The 25,049-nt window shown below is 35.8% G+C and overlaps 1 protein-coding gene across 1 annotated transcript in view; it reads right to left on the bottom strand.

The window, feature by feature from the left end:
* LOC150094514 (SAP domain-containing ribonucleoprotein) overlaps nucleotides 1–25,049 on the bottom strand; it is a 282,266-nt gene that overhangs the window by 124,790 nt on the left and 132,427 nt on the right. The window contains exon 5 of the mRNA XM_090412228.1: nucleotides 1,186–1,252. Within this exon, the coding sequence (XP_090268354.1) occupies nucleotides 1,186–1,252 (67 nt within the window). The remainder of the gene's footprint in view (nucleotides 1–1,185; nucleotides 1,253–25,049) is intronic.

Genomic DNA, 25,049 nt, shown 5'->3' with positions numbered 1-25,049 from the left:
CTGTCACCTGGTCAAGACTGAAGATAACTGTTGGAGAACTGAAATCTAACATTATAAAATATCTAGTTCAATACAAGTCCTTGGTTTCTGTTAAAAGACCCCGTGTGAATGGATAACTGTTATGAATTCTTTAAGTGTCTAAAGAAAAAAAAAACGTTTTCTTCAAAATATGGCATAGTGAAAATTTCTGAGTTTACTGTATGGCTATTATGGTTGTGCTTGATGTCCCCAACATGTTCCTTCCTTTTCACCTCAAAACCATGGCATGTCTGTCCTATGTAGGCCAAGCCACATGAGCATGGTATCCTATAAATTCCCAGATGTTTGTAAAAAGAGATACTATCCTTACAAGATCTAGAGGGTTACAAACAGAATCACACTGAAAGTCAACTCGATGTTCTTATTCCCAAAAGAGCAGCAACCCTAACAGATACATTGCCAATTATGGAATGTGATTGAATCTCTGTAATGAATTATTATGATTATAAAGAGAGAGGTGGTTTTAAAATAAAATCTTTTAAGATTTTATTTTATTATTTTATCAGAATATTCAGTAAAAAGATTTGATTGCCATTCCACGCATTGGCAATCTATTTATTAGCATCATTGCTATTTTAGGATTATAATATCAGGGTGACTTTCAAGTCTATTCAAACTGTTCAGAGCATCCCCTTTGAAAAACACTTGATTCTATACAATACCATTCTCATGTCCCTCTGTCATACCATTCTCTGCCTACACATGTCAGTCAATTTTTTCCAACAGTTATCTTCAGCCTTTACCAGTGACATGTGATGCATGCCATGACTCTACATTCATAATTGTTAGGATGGATTTATTTATTTCCATTGTAATGATTTTTTCAGCATTTTGAACAACTCTGCAGTCATCTGTATTTATGTTTTTTACATTCTTTTTATAAACCTTGAAGAAGTCACAAGTTGGATGTAAGTTAATCTAGTAAATACAAGTTTATAATTGCAATGACTAATAAAAAATCGTGTGTAATCTTTATTTTAGTCGTAAAATCAACTCAGTTCTAAAAAGCTGTTATCTTACAGAGCCACAACAAATTAAAATGCTCAATGCTTTAAAATATGACTGCTTAACTGAACAAAGAATATTTTACATTACACTGTCTCTAACTATCTCCCAAAATTAAAAGTAAAAGAAAATAGAACTCACAGATGCTGTAGCTTTCATTCTTCCCAACAGTACAGAACCAGTTGAAACCTGATTTGTTATGCCAAATCTAAAAAGAAATTTATTGAATTATACATTTTAAAAATCATAAATCAGCTGCATTCTCATAAGAATGATACAATTCCATAGTTTATACAAGAAATTACATAACATTTGGTATCCAAATAACTGGCTACTCCCTCCTGAGTACCTTTTGATTATTTGAATTAGTTCCATGGTTTAGAGATTACCAGAGGTATGATTTTTTTGTATCTGCTGTCTGTGACTCTCAATCTGCAGCTTCACAAACAATTAATAACTGCATTTGTTCAAACTTGTTAACATGATTAACAAGTACAAAATTCAAAATATTTAGTACTCCTGGTAATTAAAATCAAAACTATTTATTATGTAGAAATTATGGAGACAGTACACACGTGGTGGAAGAATTACTTAAAACTAAGATAAAATAACGCTACACATTTTGACCTTTATATCAAAATCATCAACAGAAATATATGTATATATGCTAAAACACAAGTTGCATCACAATGCACTTTAGTAACTGCTCTGTTAACTGTTTACCCTAGCCTGACTTCTGGTGAGGGAAAGATAGAGAGGAGTATAATATTTAAAGAAAAAATTATATATATAAATAAAATAAAAATGATAAAAGTAAATAAAAAATAATACAAATTAAAAATGGAACTGCATCAATTGCTAGTATTTAAATTCTCTACAATCCTGTTATCTTTGGATTTTGTTTTTTGGCCACTGACCAAGTTTTTCTCTGTTTCCATGTTCTAAAGTTGTCATTTTGTTATTCTACTGTTTTATACCTGAACGCTATATGGGTTACAGATAGGTCTTGCAGGCTCTTGGGATTGCTGATTTATCATTCTTACTGAGAACAGGATGATGAATAACCATATCACAAATTTCTTCCTTTTTTTTTTTTTTTTTTTTTGTATACTGTGGCAGATAAGGTGGGAAAGTTGACCTGCAAAGTAGCTGAAAAGGCTTTTTTTTTTTTTAAATTTTGTGGGTGGTTTGAATGTTGCCTTAATATTGTATTTAATGCGGTGTTCTATTTTTTTGGATATTCCCATAATGTATAGAATGCCTATGGCATTACTGTAAAGAATTCTGTTAGCTGTTTTTCTGTTGTAGCAATTAATTGAGCTCTAATTTAATATGAATGCTTTAGAGGCTGCTCATCAGAACAGATTATTAAGGATCTACATGACCCTAGTTTTTGCGTTGGATACTGGTATGAATCTATGTGTATTGTTGGCCTCTATGTGTGTTGGTTTATAGTAGACTTGAAGATATGTGTACTGACAAGGAAGAGTGTTATTGTTTTCAATACCGATGATAAGCTGAATGCATGTATACTGTTTGTTCAGGTGGCTTAAGAATGTATTTCGAGTTTGGCAGATGTGATGCCTAAATGCAAACATATAATCTACATAAGCCAAACGTTAGGTTTTAGGCTTATTGAATCTAGAGCTTGTTGCTCAAAAGCTTTCGCATAAAATTTAGCTGGGGGGGGGGGGGTAAGTCCATGGCTGTACCTCCTTTTGTAGGTAAAAATTATTTTGAGACACGAAATAATGGAGCAAAATATGAGGACAAAAAGAGCTGCGATATAAGGTGGAAATTTGTTAGGGAGAAGAAGTGTTACTGAACAGGACATTCATAAAAGGGGCAGTTATGTTAAAGCTGTAATAAATTTAGTTTAATCCTTTATCCAAGTGTAAGCAAACAAAGTTTGCGCATGAAGTATCATCAGGGCTGAGGCAACTCGTGGTAAAGGATATGTATAATGCTATGCATTAAGGGAATTCCTTGCATAGTATTATACAGCAATCCCTCGATTGGTGCACCTAATGCGTTCTTTAAAATAGGCGCATTAATTGAAAATGCACTAATCGAATATAATAACCTATGGGAAAAAGTATAATTCGTTCCACACTTTGTAGAGCTTCACTTGGTGCCAAGAATAGTCGATTTACGCTGAAGGGGAGAAAGAAATGAAGGATGTACAAATTGGTTGCCAACATGCAAAATCATATGCTTTATTGATAAAATTTTCCAACTGTTATACAAGCAAAATAGTTACCATTTTAAAAACTACAATGATAATAAAAGAGAAGTTAATTTTCTAACGTGTAATAATAAACAACTCATCCCAGAAGATGGATTGATTACCCTATTATCGAAATGGATTCTCCTTTTCGTGACATGCGCAGAAGTGTCTTAGGGTCTAGAATCTGTGGGCATACTATAGCAGACAACACAAATTTTGGCGGTAAAAATTTGGAAACATAGTATACATGGAAGTAGTGTAGTATGTGATTAAAATAATTTTGTAAAATGTGTTAAATCGGTAACAAAATTATTTCATTCTTGTGAGTGATTTTTTAAAATAGTTAGCCATAAAAATGTATAGATAGAAAATTTTTAAAATCTGTAACATTTATTTTAAGATATAGGCACACTAATCGAATTTGGATATCTAAAAAAAAAATGCACTAATTAGGGGTGCATTAATCGAGGGATTACTGTACATGTCCGCAAGGAGATGTGCTTTGCATTATGGGAGATACTAAGAAAAGTGATGAGAGCTTAGTCCACCTTTACCATGAGTTGCCTCAGTCCCGAAGATACTTCACGCGCAAACTTTGTTTGCTTACACTTGGATAAGGGATTAAACTATCTCTAGACTCTCATCAGTCAATGACACATTCGACACAGCAATATCACAATCAAGATGGTACACTTTTTCAAAATGATCACTAAGCAACTCAACTATTTGATTTGCTTCTGTAATTTCCCTACCATCAACACTTTTTAAAGTAATCTTTCCATGGTTATTCTTCCTTTTATTTGCCACATAGCAAAAGAACTCCTTAGGGACAAAGATAAACCAGACTACAATAAAACTATAACCATTCCTTACATTAAAGAGACATCAGATAAAATAAACAGAATACTACAGAAATACAACCTCAAAACCATCTTTAAACCTCCTGCAAAATTAAAAAGCTTACTCAACTCATCCAAAGACCCACTCCCTCCGCTGGCCCACCCTGGAGTATACCGTATTTATTGCACCTGTAATCTACGATATATAGGGGAAACAGGATGCACAATTCTATCAGACAAAAGGAACATAAAAAAACACATTAAATATAATAACTATGGTGAAGCTGGCCTTTCTGAACACTTCATGCCCCGAACACTTTACATAGAATTGACTGGCAAAGCATCAGTTGTTTACATCACACCAAAACATGGTATGAATGCAAATTTAAGGAAGCCTGTGAGATTCTTATCAACTACACCAATCTGATCAATAATGATGGTCTAAAAATCCCAAGCATATGAAAGGCACAAATTCTATACACGGAACCTTTCTCCCTAAGAGTTAACTATAAACTGGCCTGCTTGGCTGGATAGTTAGTGTATCTGCTCTCCAGCCAAAAGGCTGTGGGTTCAAATCCCACTGTGAGCATGGATGTTTGTGATTGTCTGTGGAAATACTAGTGGTGGTAGGCAGTAGATGGCGTTGGTGTAGTTGCAGTTGGTGGATTGAGTGGGGAAGACAGAGTTGTAGAGTGTCCTCCCTCGATGAGTCCCTGGACTCCCTGGAGTTGTCATGTAACAATAATAATAATAAACAGGACTGTGGATCAGTGCTTTCCAAACTTATGGATGTAAAGGCCCCCTTGGAAAAATTGAAATATTTCAAGGCCCCCCTTCGAAAAAAAAAATCATAATACACAGACACATATTATTATAATATTTATTGCATTTATATTCAATACAAAACATACACAGCGAATATCGCAAAAATCAAATGTAAATATTACATTTTTAGCATCTTACATACGCATTTGACATGGCACACACTTAGTCTTAAAACATTTTAAATTTGTTTTCATTATTTCACAGCCCCCAAGGGAGCTGCGGCCCACAGTTTGGGAAGCGCTGCTGTAGTTAATCCAGAATCCTAAATTCAATATAACAATTGTATGTTAAAAATACGACATCACTGTTACTGTAAGAAAACTATCTGTAAGAAAGAATGTTTCTCTCATGTTATCTTAAATAGAATTTAGTTTTGATGTAGTTTCTAAATAATTAATTTGTAAGTTTATCTGAATTTTTTTTTCACTAGAGGTCATGCCAGTAGAATAACTGGCGATCAAATCATTGTTTCTTTAGCTTACTGTGGGTAATAATGTAACTCAGATTGTCCTTGTATATTTGTATATACTCCAGATGATGACCTTAATATGAAGGTCGAAACATTGGTATATTCAAATAGTAATTTATAACATGGTTGTAAAGTCCATAACTTCAATAAATGAATTCTTTAAATACTCCTTGACAATCTCTCACGCATCATCAGCACCTCTCCATGCCATAGCACTGCTGAAAGCTGACTTCTCAGCTTGTCATAATCACCAGCCTTGTAATTCCACATATACTCCTCCTTAACTGAATATTCAGCACATCTTACAATCTCTCAGGTCAAGACCACATGATCGCTTTCCCCAAGTGGAGACAGCTTAACTAAATTACTTATATGTTCTCTGATGTCATGACCAGATCTAACACTCTCGAATCTCGTCCCTTCCATTACATGCTGTCTCAGGTAGTTATCTCTTAACAACTGTATAAACTCCATTTTCTTTGTTCCTTGTGACCATTCCTTCTCCCAATCTATGTCCCCAAAGTTAAAATCCCCCATAATGATTACTTGACCTTCACTCATCGTGCTAATTTGCCAATACATACTATCTACATTCTCCCTTATACCCCTTGGATTATAACAACAACCGATTACATATTTCGCCCTGTTGATCTCTATCTCACACCAAATACTCAAATGAACTGGCCTTTACATACCTGTCACCTTGAGGCACTTGTACCTTTTTTTGGCTTTAACACTTCATCTATCATTAGTAAAACCCCTCCCACCATTCTGTCATCTCTGTCCTGCCTGAAAATACTGTACCCCTTACATTTAATCCCTATAACTATATCATTCTTAACCAAGTCTCACTAATTCCTATAATTTTTGGCCAAGTTGTAGTAAGTAATGACAAAAATTCTTCACACTTATTCCGAATACTTCGAGCATTAGTATACATAAACTCCCTTCCTCCCATAATCTCCCTGTGTGTGAGTTAGCCTATTCTGTATACTGTTAATTTTCTGAGAACAATTAATCCCAAATTCAGCGATTAATGACCTTAGTCCTATTTACAGCTGACTCTATCACATGCCTCCCTAGCAAATCTCATTTCCCTGTTTTTGACCATTTACTCTATTCTTTATTAATAAATGTTCTAAATGCCAAGTGCCCAATCCATTTAAGTGCAAACCATCTCTCTTAAAATACTCCTTCCTTTTATCAAACTCATCCCAGACATTCATAAAATGAATATTCAGTTTCACTTCTTTGCAAAAGCTTTGACACAATCTTGACATCATTCCATTTACTATAATTGCTCTTCTGTTTAATTCATCGCTATCAAATCTTGGTAGCACACTCATGATCTTTCCACTCTCACTCTTTGCATTCATTGCTATCATTAAATGCTTCAAATCCTGTCTCACAGAAAATCTTTTGCTATCTAGATCATTCGTCCTTATAACTGCAATAATCTCACTCGCTCCATCTTTCTGCAATTTCACACCCTCAGTTATATCCTTAATCTTTGACCCTGAATAACACGCTTTAATTACTCTACCATCCTTCACACCCTTAATCATAGAATCCCCATACAGCACAATATCTTTTTTGCTCCTTTTTAATTTGACATCCTTTACCCCCCAGTGATGCTTGTTTTTGTCCCTGATCTTCTCTTGCATTTTTTTGTATATCGCTCAGCAATCTCTGGCTATGTCTGAGAAAGATGCTAGGCTCCTATGTCAATGACAGGCATCAAACACAGGACACTCCTTTCCTAGGCATATGGTTGCGAGGTGCCCAGCCACTCAGCTAACCATGCAGACGCTGAAGATTTTATGGATGCAATTAATACCGCCTTAGATAAAAACAAAATTGTCACAGTAGTCTTTATCGATTTGACTAAAGCATTTGTGACACACTCACACATTGAACCTTATTAGAAAAGCTAAGACATGGAATTGATGGGCCTCTGCATAGGTGTTTTAGAAACCTTCAAAATAGAACACAGATCACACATATCAGGTCAAACCACAGTAGAGAGCTACCAGTAATCTGTGGAATGCCACAGGAGCTGTTCTCTCCCCAACTTTATTCAACATTTATACGCACAATATTAACCAGCTGCCTCGCAAAGGCAAGATCTTCCAATATGCAGATGATACAGCTATAATACCTATCCATAATAATGCAAGCATAGCCCAAACAAATATGTTGCATGACATAAATCTGCTCATTGACTGGCTGCTCACCAAAAACTCCATACACCTAAACTCTTACAAGACAAAATTAATGATATTCAGAAATCCAATGACTCAACCCGTTGATAATATATAACCATCCAACATAAAAAATACACAGAAAAGTAAAACTACTACCATCACTCAGGTTGACACAATACGATACCTTGGAATTTAGTTCAACGCAGATATGAACTGGAATAGCCACATAAACCATCTACAAAATAAACTCTGAACAATAACTTGCAAACTCTACAGGTTAAAAGACATAGTTCCCACATGCCTGAAAACACTAACATACAAAGCACTATGCCAAAATATACTAAGATATGCTATAACAACATATGTGGTCTGTGCACACTACAAACTAAACAGATTAATATCATTACAGTACAAAATGATAAAACTTATCTTTTGGGAACAAAAACACAATACTAGCTTTATATACACTGCAATGTCAGAACACAAAATACTAACAGCAAAACACTTATGTCACTATGCAGCTATGCTAAAATATTATTTCAATGCCGACTACAGGACAGCCAGAAATACATAACGAACAAGACCTCAGAACAACTAATTATATCACACATAAATATAATAATCACTACGGAAAGGACACTTGAAGCTTCTATATCCTAGACACTTTAAATAAACTTCCTTTTGAATACAGGAACCTTACAAACTACAAAAAAACACTACTGAAAAGAGCCTTAAGAACATATTATGAACAAGAAATACATACCCTACACACCTTACAAACTCAATGAAACACAATATATTAGTTCAGGCTTTCCAGTTCAGTGATGCATGATGACATTCCAAATTATCTCTCTCATGTGCATGCCTGTGTGCATCTCTGCATATGCATGTGAATGCATTTCTCATCCTATGGCAGTAGTGAATATCAGGCCTATCAAACATCAGCCTATATCCATCATGCAATCAAACCAATAAACAACTGGTGTCATCTTCAGCTTGCATCCTCAAAGCACTAAAAAGCTTTGGAGATGCAAGCTAAGACATTACATCTCAACCGAGATCAACACAAAAGAAAAAAAAATCAACTTATTACATTAAAGTGCTGTAATTACAGCACTTAAATACATTAAAGCATTAAATACATTAAAAGTAACCATATTTTTACAGTATTTATTGTATAAATACTGTAAAAATGTTATCGTATTCAACCAGAAAAATTTGTATGAATTTCATTGTTAAAAAAAAAAAAAATAGAATAATATGGTTTGTAAATGCATAATATATAATCATAAGTTTAATAATAAAAATTATTGAATTTTTTTAATAGAAATCTAATGTGGAAAATAAACCTTAATAAGCAAAACTTAGTTGCAGTACTTTGTAAAATAAAATGTTGGACTTAAGATTATTGCATATATGTAATTATCTTGAGATCAATAAAAAAAAATTATGATCATCATCAACACACTTCCATGGAGTCAAGTGACTCATTGTGGGAGGTCAAAATCTCCCATGCACAGCTCATTCTACCTTAACTTAAATAAATTCATTGACACTGCACTCACTACAGTCTCAGGTAATGCATTCCAATCATCCACTACTCTCCGTGCAAAAAAATCTACCCCTCACCCCTTGCTCGTACCCACCTTACAGAACTTCCAGAGATGGCCTCTCATTCTTCCCCCATCTCCAGATATTCTATGAAAAATCTCATCCATGCTAATCTGGTAATTACTCCTTATCAACTTGTATGTCTCAATCATGTTTCCCTTCTTCTTTCTATCCACTAGGCTCTGTAATTTGCATTCTCATCTCTCTCCAACATCTCATTATCCTTTTGAAAACCTGACCACCAAATCTGTGCACAGTAATCCATATGCAAATTGTGAAGCATATACTCAACAATCTGTCTCACTCATTCATGGTGACCTACCTTACAGATGTCAAACATAAGAAGCAGGGAGTGAGGCAGTTGCAATATGAGATTATCAAGGTCAATATAAGTAAACTCGCAACCCAATGGTAAATAAATGAAACATACTAATAAGAAATTCCGTTGAGCAGATGGCAACCACTTCCAAAGCAATGTTAAGCTGAATGAACTGAAATGGGAGATTGCTACTCATAAGGATAGTGATTCCTCCATGAGCAGTTCCATATATAGCTCTTTCATTATTAATAATAATGAAATACCTAAATGCAGGGCTCTCACTGGGGTATAAATAAACCAACTGCAGAGAGAAACAAATAAGTTTCTGTTTCTGGAGAACCACCTTGATATCATCAACATTTTAGCAGAATCTAAAACAGTTCCACTCTAAGAACTTTCCTATTATTTTAATTTTGCAGACATATTTCCATGAGGTTGGGGGGCTTACCTTTGTCTGGCTTGTGTTTGTTAACTGATTTCAGAAAGCATGGACAGTCAGTGTCCTCTCATCCTCAGGAAAAATGTTTAAAACATCATTTGATATGTCAAGGTCAGTTCTTGTGTTTAATTTATATTTATGATATGGAAGTATCGATTCTTTTTGTGAGGATGCCAGGTGGTTTTTCTTTTAGTGATTAACTTTATATGCTTTTCTTGAAACACTGATGATCATAAAGTTCAGGTATGATGACATTATTGGATGGCAGAGTAAAAGGCTGGGTTTTTGATATTTTCTTAACTGGCACATTCTCAGCATAAAGAGGCTTTTACAATAGCTGTTCTAGTACCTAACTTCCTCTCTGCATCCTGATAAGGGATATTTTTTCAATTTTAATTTCTTGTATTTCTTTTGTATCCTTCCATCATCCAGTTTCTTTGCCAAGCAAGGTTTATTATTAAGCTTTTTACTATCACACTGGTACAAGTGGCAGAACTATAACAAAACAGTTGAGATAACTGAGATATAAATGCCGGCCTGGTTGGCCGAGTGGTTAGCGTATGCACTCTCCAGACAAAAGGCTGCGGGTTCAAATCCTGCTGTGGGCATGGATATTTGTGATTGTCTTTGAAAATGATGGTGGGTGGGAGGTAGATGCCATTGGTGTAGTTGCGATTCATTGTAGTAGGAGGAAGAGAGTTGTATAGTAGGTGCCCTACCTCGATGAGGTCCAAAGACTATCAAGGGAGAATAATAATAATATTCTGCTTTTACAGAAGTTAGAGGTGTAGGTATGTCAAAAGTAACCATCATATTCCTATTCAGAACAGGCCATCATTCCTGCCAATAAGAATGTGCCCTATATCTCTCACTCCTTGATCTTTAAGCTATAAACATAGCTCCTCATTCAAGAAAGGCAAGGAGATTCCATTCTGATAGCACACCTATAGAACAGTTGAACATTTTGTCAGGTGTTACTGTAATTGGTATTTCTGCTACTGATGTTACTTGCAGCAGTTTTCTCAGCACTATAAACATAATTCTTGTAGATAAACTTATACGTTGTCATTTCCTGAAAAATTAAAAGCTATAAACACAATGTTTCAATGAGCATATCACTAGAACATAGTTATTTAATTATGTTAACTACGCTAATTCTCATAAACACTTTTAAATAAAAAAGGGGGTAGTATTATCCCTGTTGGCTTTCCCCTGTTCAAATGGATGATGGGAAACAATGGCATGAGTGTCAGATGTCTTTTGTTTTTTATTGTTTCTATTTATCAAGTGATGTATTTACTGAATGAGGACGTTTGAGACCTTGTAAAGACTGAAAAATGTCAACTTGGTATTCAAGTTCAAAGCAATTTCTTGGATGTGCACCAGTCTCCCCTCCATAGAAATACACATGAAGGCCCACTATCTAGCAAGCAATAAATGCACTCAGATCTGGAATACCAGTTACTCTGGATGCTGTACCAGCTCTGCAACAAACCTTGAGCCATGTCCCCAGGCCAAAGAGAAAGAGCCTTACTGAAATATTTCTGAACCTTGCAAGCAAACTCACTAGCTGATTGATTCTGGTAGGGTCATCCAGGACCACCCATCATATCAGAAGCATGGACCAAAGTAATGCAAGACTATCAGGATCCATATTGTTGAAGCTTAAGTGCTAGGAGGAAATCATGTTAGAGGCTTAATGGGAAAATAGCACTTTTTAACTAGCTGGCAAGGAAATGCAGGAGTGTAATTGAAAGTGGATTTTCAAAGAAATTTTTGAGACTGATAGGACATTTGTCAACAGAAAGAAAATATGACTTCAATGAAGGGAACATGTCAATAACCCTCTGGATTGCAGGCAAAAGAGAGAGCCATCTTGTCTTGCTGCTACCCAAAACAGTTTTATACTGTGTTTGTGAATTCACAAAATGATTTAAGTTCCTCAACTCATACACAATATATGTGGAAATGTTAGTAAATCTTATTAATTATTAACTGAAGATCGACAGGTAAGCAATCTGAAGCAGTCTGCACAGCATTATGTATCACATGTGCAGGGCAACCAATTCCAATAAAATTGTTCACAGTGTTTTCTTGCATTTTGAAGTACAGATTATCCTTTCCCTTTCTCTTCTTTCCACCAAAGTTTGTATTTATATTATCTGCTAATACAAATAACCTTTTTCAGGAGATCCAACTTTTGTAACCCTTCCAACACATAAGAAAATAAATGTTCTGAAGTTTCACCACCTAAATTAACCAACTCCAACACATTTACCTTCACACCTTTTTCTGGATGATAGTATTAATGACCAGAGGCACTAATTTCATGTCAGTGGTTTGATGAATCGATTAGTACTGATATAAAACGAACTTCTTTTAGCTCTTCCTCAATCCACTTTGTCGCTAATGGCACAATAACATTGGTTATTATTGCCTTGCACTTTGTTTGAGAACACCTGAATTTATTGTTGAAAATTTTTTTCACGATTGTTGTTGTGCAGTCCATGGAATTAAAGCTGTGGTTATGCACCGTTGTGTGATACGCGAAGGTTGCTTCCTGCACTGCCAGTGATAACTCTTTTCCCCTTTTGGTTTTCTCAATTAAAAAATTACTATACTGCAGTTGGAAGCCTTACTTCGAACAGAAGCTTCATGTTTTTTCGTTTTCACGTGGTTGATTACGTCTGACCGACCACCATGGGAAATGCAAAATTTACAGTTACATAAAGTAGATTCCACATTTTCATCTACACCTTTAATGAAATGAAATTCTCTTCTAATATAATCATTAATACTGCACTTATGTTTCGGCATTATAGGGGGTAGAAAATGATAAAAATTATAACACACAAAGTTGATCGAGTAAGATACTGTTATAACAGAAGCATTGGGAAAAAAGAACATCGCCATTAGTACTATTAGTTAGTTATATTATTTATAATACTAATGATTATTATTATTATAAATAATAAATAAATAAAATTTATTATTATCAACATTGTAATAAAAATTAGATAAAATCCGTTTATCCATTTTTTCCTGAAGGATACTTAAAAAAGAGGGACTTTTGAAATTAACTCGGGACATTTTTATAAAAAAAAAACAGGCCTGTCCCAGGAAAAACAGGACGAATGGGAACCCTATCCAAGTGTTTAACACAGTTTGGTGTTACCTCTGTGTGCACGAAAAGTCTTATAGTGTATCCTTGAATATGTTTCTTTGACTAAGACTAAATACCGGAAGAATTAATAATATTTTTAATCCTTTCTCAGTACTGTTTGATTCCATTAAACCTCCAGCATGAGACTAACAGGATCTCCCTATCCAATGTCCACTGGTTGTATCACATGGCAAACACAGCAGCAGCAGGGAATTAGATCTTAGTAATGGTGGTCTGGATCTCTGCGAGGTTAGCAAAACTGAAAGTTAACAGTATGGACTAAGGAAGTTAAAGAAAAAAAATTATGAAAAGATTATCGAAAATTCTAATTAAGTAAGTCACCATTTAATCTGAAAGAATACAAAAAAAATGTAAAAAGATAAAGCAACCTGTAAGAGCAATCAACAGAAGTCATAGGAAGACCGGTACAGAAGTGAATCAGAAATGTGGCAAAATGCTCTGGAAGCTATTAAAGAAGCTTAGAAATGGAGGAAAGAGTACCATAAATGGAGGAAAGAGTACCATGATAAACATAATTTGAGACTGTTAAATGAAACAAGAATATGACGACTCAAACAGAATAGAAAAGAAAAGTTAGTAAAAGACCTTTCATACTAGGATGGCAGGAAAAGATCCAGAAGACAACCAAGATCTAGGTGGATTGATGTAAGCAGAATTGCCTTAGCAGAATGAAATATAAGATCTGACAAAACTGAAATCTTAACATGACAGTCCAATCTGGAGGAAACTATCAACAGGAAATGAGCAACAATATAAATGTTTTATGTAATACTATCACAGTTGAGGATACATATTACATAAAAGGACATCTGATGATACTAATGATAAACCATGGCATTTTATGTGTTAAGCAGTTTCCAAAGGTACATTCTTGCATTTAACTTAATTTCAGTTTGAATATTATCATCATCATCAAATTCCTGCTATGTACCCTCAAGGGGTGTACAGGATATGATAGTACTACATGAAAAATTTACATCGTTATTAATTTCCTATCTACAATTTTCCTTCAAATCAGTCTGTTACTTGTCAAGACTCCAACATTATCAGATCTTATATTTCTATCGTCTAAGGCACTTTGTACCGTATCAATCCACCTATATCGTGGTCTTCCTCTGGGTCGTTTTGCTGTCAACCTGTCAGAGAACACTTGTTTTACAAATCTTTCATCGCCCATTCTGTTTAAGTGACCATACCACCTGAGATTAGCTCTGCTAACGCATTCCTGGATGCTGACAATGTCAAGTTCTTTCCTAATATCCTCGTTTTTAATATCATATTGCCATTGATGCCATCTGTTCATGCCTATAATCTTTCTCAGGACTCTCATATATGTGGTCTCTAGTCTTTGGTCAAGTGTTTTACTTCTGACCCAGCTCTCAGATCCATAAGTTAAAACTGGTTTGAACACTGTCTTGTATACAGCTAATTTAGTGTTCCGACTAATTTCTCTCTTATTCGATATGAATTTATTCAATTGACTTCCCACCATACCAGCTTTGCTGATTCTGTTGTCTATTTCTATATTTAATTTACCATCTTCGGTAAAAATCGTGCCTAAATAGCTGAAATGTTTTACTTGTTCCACAGCTTCTCCATTCACAACACAGTTGACATTTTCAATGATTCTGCCTATTTTCATTGTCTTTGTCTTTTTATTGCTGACCTTCATGCCATATCTATTACAACAGCTATTCAATTTAGTCAGAGAATCTTGCAGACTTGTAGCGGATTTATTTAGAAGTATAACATCATCTGCATAAAGCAAAGGGCTGACATTAACATCTCCAATTTTGATATCATGTTTAATACCACTTTCCTTCATAATGTGATCCATATAGATAATGAATAACAGAGGGGATAATATACATCCTTGTCTTACACCAGATTTAACTTTAAACCATCTTCCTGTACTTCCTTCAATTCTAACTGCTGACTTACAACTCAAATAAAGACTAAGTAGTGCTTGATATAATGCCTCATTGACACCATATAACTGCAGCGTATTGAATAGCTTCTCTCTTGGCACCTTGTCATATGCCTTTTCCAAATCGACAAAACTTAAATACAGATCTTTGTTATATTCCCATGCTTTCTCGACTATTTGTCGTAAAGTGAAGATCTGATCCTGACAGCCTCTATTTGGCCTGAATCCAGCTTGTTCTTCACCAAGCTTTTCTTCCCCAATTCTTCTCAACCGTTTCTCAAGTATACTTGCATAGATCTTGCCAGGAACACTCAGTAGGGAAATACCTCTGCAATTCTCACATGCAGATTTATTTCCCTTTTTATATATGGGTACTATGAGAGCTCTACTCCAATCATCGGGAATTCGTCCCTCTGTCCAGGCCTTCTGAACTATGCAGTGGAGCCACTGTAAGACTCTTATACCACCATACTTCAGCATTTCTGGTCGAATATCATCTACTCCTGCTGCCTTTCCACATTTCAAGCCTTTGATGGCTTTTTCTACTTCAAGTATGGATATGTATTCCTGACTGCATTCCTGGTCAGTGTTTTTTATCACTGTGCTGTCATCACCGCTTGTTTCATTTAGCAGTTTTTCAAAGTAATTACTCCATACTTCAAAGATATCTTTTTCTCCTGTTTTCATGTCACCTTTATCATCTCTAACTCCTTTTACAGCACACTTTCCTCCATTCCTATGCTTCTTCAACAACCTCCAGAATATTTTGCCACCTACTTGATATTTATTTTCTATATTCTTACCAAAGTCCTCCCATGACTTGCCAAAGTCATGGGAGGACTTTGTTTAGCATTCTTGCATTTGTCTCTATATTCTATAAGAGCACAAGCTGACTTATTTGACAGGAACTTTTGATATGCTTTCTTCTTTTCCTTCACTGCCTCTTTAACTTCCTGTGTCCACCAGGCAGTTCTGATTTTTTTATCCTTACAGACAACCTCACCACATGCCTCTCTGGCAGAATCAATCAATGTTTTCTTCAGAGTTTGCCACTGAATCTCCAAGGTTTGATTCCTGTTCTCAAACTCATTTTTTCTTCAATAATCTTTGTGTATTTTAGTCTACAGTTCACATCTGAGAGCTGCTCAACTTTCGCTTTAAAACTTTCTTACATGTTATTCTTTTCAATATGAAATTAAATTTTATCCTGCTCAAGACTAAATAGTGTTCACTTCCAATTTCAAATCCTCTGTACACTCTGGTGTCCTGCACCAGGGAGAAAACATCACTATCAACAATAACATAGTCAATGAGACCTTTCTTATTTCTAGCCTCTTCTCTCCATGTGAATTTGTGCACATTTTTATGTTAGAACATGGTGTTAGTAATAACCAGTCCATGTGCTGAGCAGAAATCCAACAGATATTTGCCATTATTATTAGCTTTGCTCTTTTCTCCAAAATTTCCCAAAATATTTTTGTATGTCTCACAATCATTTCCTACTCTGCTATTTAGATCCCCAACAAGGACCAACTTTTCATTTTTCATTGCGTCAGTTGTTTTTTCTAAAGCCTCAAAAAATTCCTCCACTTCTACCTTAGCAGAACCTTGTGGGACCATAGGCACAAATAAATAAATCTCATTGTCCAGTTCCCCATTCTCATATTTGCCCATATTACTCTACTTGAGACTGACTGCCATTCAAGAAGATTAGCTTCGTATTTTGTGTTGAATACTATGGCTACTCCTTCGTTTGAATATTAAATGTTACAATATCAAATTATAACAGCACTTTATGATATAACGTATATCAGAAGAGCCAAATTATTTTATTAATTACACTAAATAAATTATATAGTTAATCTGCTGTTCTGGTATTGCTTATACTCTATTATAAGTACTATTATGAATATCACTAGCTTATCATTACATTCATCAAATTGCATTTTGTAATATTAAACATCAGTTATATGAAAAAATTGTGTGGATGTCATGAAATAAAATTTCATGAAATAATGCAATTTGAAGAGGCACTATTTCCAATTTTCATACATATTTCATGTCTCTTTTATAAAAAATATTTCAATATGATTTTAATACTGAAATAATATTAAAGCAGAGTGCCACTAATATATTATGCATATAATAAAAAGCATAACAGGATACACAGCAATAACAGCTAGCACACATAAACCAGCACTGCCTACATTTAGTTTTCTTTATTTTCTCTCCATCTCTCTCCCTGTTTTTAATATAAACATAATTTATTGTACATATTTATTTGAACTAATAAGAACAATGTAGGACCTCTGAAAAAACAAGAGAGAAAGACTATCTTATTGTTAAAACTAAAACAGGTGATAAACTTCAGAAAAATTTTATTCAATCCATTCACTTATTAGTTCTTAGAAAAAAGAAAAAAAAAATATATATATATATTATTGCAAAATACTGAAAAACTATGGCAATGTATAATAATTATACACTGCCAAATTCAGAGAGCCTGGATAGAAGGTGAAATTCCCCATTGGAGTAGAGCTCGCATAGTACATGCCTATAAAAAAGGGAATAAAGCTGAATGTGTGAATTATAGAGGAATTTCTATACTAAATCCTTTCTTTTAGGCTTTCTTTCTTTACTAAATGTTCTGGTAAGATTTATGCAAGCATACTTGAAAACAAGGTTGAGAAAGATGATTTTGGAAGAGAAACTTGGAGTATAACAAGCTGGGTTCAGAACAAACAGAGGTTGTCAAGATCAGATTTTCACTTTAAGACAAATAGCTGAGAAATCGTGGGAATATGACAAGGATCTCTACTTAAGTTTTGTAGATCTAGAAAAGGCATACAACAAGGTGCCCAGAGAAAAGCTTTTCAAAACACTACAATTACACTGGGGGGTAAATGGAACATTATACAGAGCAATACATAGTCTATATTTACGTTGTCAGTCAGCAGTTGGAATTGAAAGAAATACAGGAGGATGTTTGATGTAAAATCTGGGGTAAGACAAAAATGCACATTATCTCCACTCTTATTCATCATCTGTATGGATCATATTATAAAAGAAAGACCTGATATTAGAATTGGAGATGCCAAACTTAGCTCTTTGCTTTATGCTGATGATGTACCCCTAAACACATCTGGTGCAAGTTCTCCAGGATTCTCTAACTAAAGTGAATAACAGCTGTAACAAATTAGAATGAAACTCAGCAAAAAAGGCCAAAACTATGAAAATAAGCAGGAATATGGAAAATTTCAGCTGTATTCTGAATGGAGATACTATAAAACAAATAAAGTAATTTAGTTATTTAGGCACAATTTTTTAGTGAAGATAGCAGGTTAACTCTGAAATAGACAACAGAATAAGCAAAGCTGATATGCTCAATAGTCAGCTGAAGAAATTTATATGGAATGAAAGAAATTAGCCAAAACACGAAACTAGCAGTATACAAAACAGTGTTCAAATTAGTTTTAAGTTATAAACCTGAGAAAAATTAGGAGAGTGAACTGATTGCATCAATGGCAGTCATATTAAAATTAAGATATTAGAAAGAAACTTGACACTTAGTATTCAAGAATGTGTAAGCAGAGCTAATCTAAGGTGGTATGGTATGGTTACTTAAATAGAATGGGTGAGGAAAGGTTAGCAAAACAGGTGTATGATGCCAAGATGACAGGGAAAAGACCCAGAGGAAGACTAAGGTCAAGGTGGATTGAATCAGTCAGAACTGCCTTAGAAGAATGAAATGATAGATATCACAATATTGGAGTGTTCACAAGTAGTAGACTATTTTGGAAAATAAAATTGTGGATAGGAGATTAATAATAATGTTCAGGTTATTATGACAGCACTACATGCTGTCATAGTAACCTGAACACCCTTTGGGGGTACATATCAGGAAATTGATGATCTCACTCACTCTCTCACACACACACATATTAACAATGTGACAAATTTTAATATCTTTTTTTTTTTTTGTATTTTAAAGCTAAAACACATACAATTCTTTATATTAAACTAATTTCTTTTTGCAGATGCCAATAGAAAGGATGTAACGAAACACTCAGTTTCTGCCCAGGATTGACTGTACGATAGTTAGGTCACAGAGAGGTTGCTTTTGAATATCATCCAATGTCTCCACACCTAATTACCTTTGAGGTTTTTTTGAATGGAGATAAGTGAAAAATCAAGCTTATGGTCACAAACATACAACAGAGAAAATGTGAAGGCTACACATTGCAAGAAGCACAAAACACTTCACTGGCTCAATGGGACAAAAAAACTGCTTGGCAAGTGAATTTCATGATTAGTAATCAATAGGAACTAGTTTTGTTTGTTTGTTTGTTTGTTTCTATAAAATTATCTAATTATGGCTTTATAATAATATACAGACAATACTTTAATAATAATTTTTTAAAAAAAATTTTAAAGAAATGGCCAAGTCCCTGGCATTCCCTTAAATTGGACAGGGGTGCTAAGAATCTCCGATGAACCAATCAAAATAGGAAAATGGAATGTAATAAAATAACTAACATTGCGTTTATTGGTCATAAAGATTTAATACTACTAGTCACCTACTAGTATATTTGTTTGTTCATCCAAACCCAGATGAAGTCACCAGTTTACATGGCGAAACTAGTAGGTGACTAGTAGTATTAAATCTTTATGATCAATAAACCCAGTGTTAGTTATTTTTATTACATTAGTTTTGTGGTTCGAAAATAACATACTTATCATTAGGGATATGGAATGTTAGAACTGTGTTTGAAGCTGTAAAGTTCAGAAATGTTACTGAAGAAATGGAAAGATTAAAATACAAATCTTAGGCCCGAGTGAAATAAGATGGTCAAGCTCAGGTAAATGCTGATACGATGATATGACCCTAGAGGTCCGCTTGGTGTCGCACTGATTAGATCGTCGGCTTGTCGAGAGCTCCTGAAAAGATTAGTATTATTTTGTGTTAACATTAGATATTTTACTAGAATTTTAAGTAGTATTGTTTGCTTTTTGTTTCTTGGTGTGTCTGTACAATTTTTGCGTGTTTTCTGTTATTTTAATTATTATTTTTAAGAAAAGATAGCGCACACATGGCACCGATAAAGAAAAAAATGGCGGCCAGATCGCCATGTTTGTTTAAGAGTTTTGATGTAAACGAATTTATGCAATGTGCTGTCTGTGAGATGTATGCCTTGCGAAGAGCGGTGGGAGTCTGGTTAGAAAGTGATAGTGGAGTTAATATGTGTAAAAAGTGTAAAGAGAACGAGGACTTCAAGCGTGTTTCGTGTGTCGAGAGCGATATCGATAGTCAGAATGTAGAAAATGGCGGTGTGCTAGAGAATTGCGTAGTAGTGCCAGATAGGTGTGAGAACGTCGCCGAAAATGCAATTGAAGGTAGAAACACAGAAAGAATGGATGATTTGATCGATAACGAAAATGGTGAGATAAATGTGAGTAGCGAAATTGCCCGTTTGAATGGTGCCATACACAGAGCTAAAAGACAACTGGAGCGTATGGAAAAATGTGTGTTGAATGTACCGACAAATAACCGGCGGAAGTCTGCGACGGCAAATAATAGAATGTTTGCAAACGTCAATAAAATGAAGGAGCGAGTGTTGTATGGGGATTCGCTATTAAGAGGCGTAATAATTGAGAATTTAACGAAGTCGTACCAGCCGGGTGCGATCATAAAGGACGTCAGCGAATCTATTCGACTGCAAAAACAGAGGGTGAAAGAGATGATAATCGTGGCAGGAACGAATGATTTGAAACAGGACAAAATGGAAATGATAGAGGATGTGAGGGAGTTGTTTGAGGTAGCAAAAGAGAAGAGTGAGAGAGTTAGGATGGTGAGTATCTTACCGCAGTATGACAGTGAAGTGTTTAGAAGGAGGGCCATAATTGCCAATGACTTTATGCGTGGGTTATGCATGGAGAGTGGTGTGGAATTTGTGGATGTGTGGAATGAGTTCGATGGGCGAAAGGACTTATATAAGATGGATGGATTGCATTTGAATGGAGTTGGTGTACGGAGACTTGAAAGAGTGTTGATGAATGATGTGGAAGTGGATGTACAGACTCAGGGAAACTAGATTTATTAAGAGGGGGGGGAGTAGATATGCTGACTTTAGGGGGGCAGTTAAGTGTATGAATGAGTATATTATGCCCGAGCGAGTACAACGGACAACAAATCAGAATGGGATAGTTAGTATAAGGCATCAAAGTAAGGATGGGACAAATGGGTTTCTGCGATTCATGTACACTAATGCCAGGAGTATTAGGAACAAGAAGGAAGAGTTTTTGGCCATGGTTGGCACTTCCAGGCCAGAGGTTGTCGGTATTAGTGAAACATGGCTGACAGAAGATGATAAAGCTAGTGGGATTGAATGCGACGGGTATAGCGTGTTCAGGAGTGACAGGGTGAATAAAAAGGGGGGAGGAGTGTTATTGATGATAGCTGATGATCTTCAGCCAAGGAGTATAGAAGTTGAACTGCATGATGGGGAAAAAAGCACATGTGAGGCTGTTTGGTGTGAGATACAATCCAGCAGAACAAAATATACAATTGGGTGCTGCTATAGACCGGGTGATGGAGTGGATGGTGGGGATAGTATGCATAAGCAAATAGAAGAAATGAGTGGAAGGAGGGTAATTATTATGGGTGATTTCAATTATGGTAACATTGACAGGAAAGAGGAGAGGGCACATGGGAGGAAGGAATTGGATTTTATGCGGTTATTAAGGGACAACTATCTACGGCAACATGTATTGGAAAATACCAGGGGGCAGAGAGTGCTGGACCTAGTAATTGCAACCGAGAATGTGGCTGTAATGAACATGACCATGTTGCCACCAATTGGTGAGAGTGACCATAAAGTCATGACTTGGGAGGTGGCTAAAGGAGTCGAATTTACAATTAAGACAGGGTACATGTGGAATTACCGGGCTGGTAAGTATGACAAGCTTAGGTGTGTGCTTGGCTCAATGCCATGGCATGTAAAACTGCAAGGGCTGGATGTTGATAGTGCATGGGAGGTGGTTAAGAACTGTTTGCAGGAGGCAATGGTTGACTGTATACCAAGAGTCCGAATAATAAATCAATTAGGGGTTAAATGGATGAATAACACTATTAAGCTTGAGCTGCAAAAAAAGAAACAATTGTGGAGGAATTTTAAGGAGAAGGGTTACCATCAGGCGCAGGAACAGCATAAAGCTCAGGCCAGGATGGTAACAAGGGTGGTAAGAAAAGCAAAAGCAGATTACGAAAGGAAATTGGCCACGCAGGCTAAAGAGAATCCCAAGCAGTTTTTTCAATATGTTGCAAGTAAAAGGAAAAATGCTCATGGTAGAATGATCTTAAAAAATGCTGAGGGTAGGGAGGTAACTGAATCAGTCGATATTGTGGAATTACTGAGCGAGCACTTTGCAAGAGTATATCATCCAGGTGGAGACTTTGCAGGAATGGAAGAACCAACAGCTTATACTGGAATTGTGATGAATGAAGTAGAGGTAACTAGTCTATTACAGAACCTCAATGTCAATACATCTGTGGGATTGGATGGTATACCAGCTCGTGTCGTACGTGAAGCGGCCAAAGAATTGTCAGTGCCCTTGACCATTTTGTTTAATTTGAGCCTCAGGACTGGGTCAGTCCCAAGGGGGTGGAAAGAGGGTAAAATAGTTCCACTGCACAAAGGTGGTTCCAAGGCTGCTGTTGAAAATTACCGGCCAATCAGCATAACAGGAATCATTATCAAGGTCTTAGAGAAAATAGTCAAGAGGAAAATACAAGATTGGATAGAAGAAAATGGGATACTGTATCGGGGAAAGCATGGTTTTGTGAAGGGTAGGTCATGCCTCAGTAACTTGCTCACGTATTATAACACAGTGACGGCTGAACTGGATAAGGGTAATGGGTTTACAGTGATTCTACTGGACCTTGCCAAGGCCTTTGACAGGATACCACATGGAATTCTAATCAGTAAATTGGGGCATATGGGGATGGACATAGGGTTGGTGAGATGGATAGCAGGGTGGTTGACGGAGAGATATCAGAGAGTGGTTTACTCAGGAGTAGAGTCCACGAGACGGCCTGTGACTAGTGGTGTGCCACAAGGATCTGTTCTTGAACCACTGCTGTTTAATTTGTTCATAAATGATATAGGAAAGGATCTGAGAGGAACAGTTTATTGGTTTGTGGATGATGCGAAGTTGGGTAGGGCAATAGTGAATGCAGATGACGTCAAAATTTTGCAGGATGATTTGGATAGATTGTAGGTCTGGGCTAAGGAGAATGGATGTCAGTTTAATGTGGTAAAATGTAAGGTTATGCATTTTGGGGTGAAAAGATTGGCGGCAGTTTACTGCATTGGTGGAACCGTGCTCCAGGAAATTGATGAGGCACGAGATTTAGGAGTGTTGGTTGATAAGGAATTGAAATTTAGGGGACACATTGCAAAAGTGGCCAAATCAGCTCATCAAATCACTTGGTTGCTGAAGAATACGTTGACAAGCAGAGACAAGCAGGTTATTGTTCCTCTGTATCGAGCCTTGATAAGACCCCATCTAGACTACTGTGCTCAGATTTGGTCACCTAGGTTTCTTCTTGATGGGGAGGAGGTGGAGAGGATCCAGAGGCGAGTGACCAAGATGATAGCAGGTCTGTGGAATGAACCGTATGAGAACAGGTTGAGGATTTGTGGGTTGCAAAAATTGGTTGATAGGCGGAGGAGGGGAGATATGATTGAGACATTCAAATTACTGAAGGGTTTCTATAAAATTAATTCAGAAGATATTTTTGAGAACAGGGCTGGTTGTGGGAGGACTAGGGGACATCCATGGAAACTGGGCAAAAGTGTGGTTAGTAAAGGTGTTAGAGCTGGGTTCTTTACTTTTAGAGTAGTGAATGAGTGGAATGCGCTCCCTGAGTCTGTGGTGGATGCTGTGACAGTGAATGAGTTTAAGGCGAGGTATGATAGATACTGTATGAATGTCAAATAGTTGTGATGAATATGATTTGGGGCCTCCCTAGATGAGTCTAATGACTCCCTGGAGTTGCCCGTAATAATAGTAATAGTAATAATAGTAATATTACTCTGGAAGCAGTAATAATACTCACTGACATGGAGAAGGAATATTAATAATTAAAATAATATCCAAAAGTGTACTCAACTTTATTCCATTCTCCGATAGATTAATGCTCCTACAACTCAAGAGCCAAGCAATCAACATCAGTTTTATACAAGTATATGCACTGACTGCAGACAAGGATGATGCAGAAATTGACCTTTTCTATTCTCACAACTGAAAGATTTCTCCAAATGACATCAACATCATCATGGGAGACTATAACATAAAAGTAGGGAAAGGAGTATCTGGGGTCACAGTAGGTCAGTTTGGACTTGGATAAGAAATAACAGAGGAGATTGCTTAATATAATTTTGTCAAGAAGACCTAATAATTACAAATACGTGGATTGAGTTTCCAAACAGAAGACTCTACACATGGAAATCTCCAAACACAACAGCAACAGTATAGTCAGAAACCAAACTGATTACACTTTAGTCAATCAACATTTTAAAGTAGTATAAGGAGTGTAAATATCTATCCTAGTGCTGACATTGGTTCAGACCATAATCCACTAGTAGCAGAACTCAAATTGAAACTAAAGAAAATCCAGAAAACAAAACATATGAAAAAACTAAATTTAAAAAACTTAAAGAATGCAAAAATAGAAAAAGAACTTAATAGCAAAATTACTTGGAACACCAATGATGACAAAAAAGAAATGAATGAATTATGGAAGAAACTAAAAGAATTATTAAAAACAAGTACAGAAATACCAAGTATATCTCACAAGCAGAAGAACTGAATGGCTATTGAGATCTTATCCCTTATGGACCAACACAGACTGCATAAAGTTAAAGAGATACTACAAAATATAAAGGGATACAAGTCAAGA

This window comes from Typopeltis vanoorti, chromosome 22 (assembly GCF_054136105.1).
Source record: "Typopeltis vanoorti isolate ZY-2024b chromosome 22, IOZ_Tvanoo_1.0, whole genome shotgun sequence".
Classification (NCBI taxonomy): domain Eukaryota; kingdom Metazoa; phylum Arthropoda; class Arachnida; order Uropygi; family Thelyphonidae; genus Typopeltis; species Typopeltis vanoorti.
The sequence above is the reverse complement of the archived record's forward strand: the minus strand, read 5'-3'. Positions and strand labels throughout refer to the sequence as shown.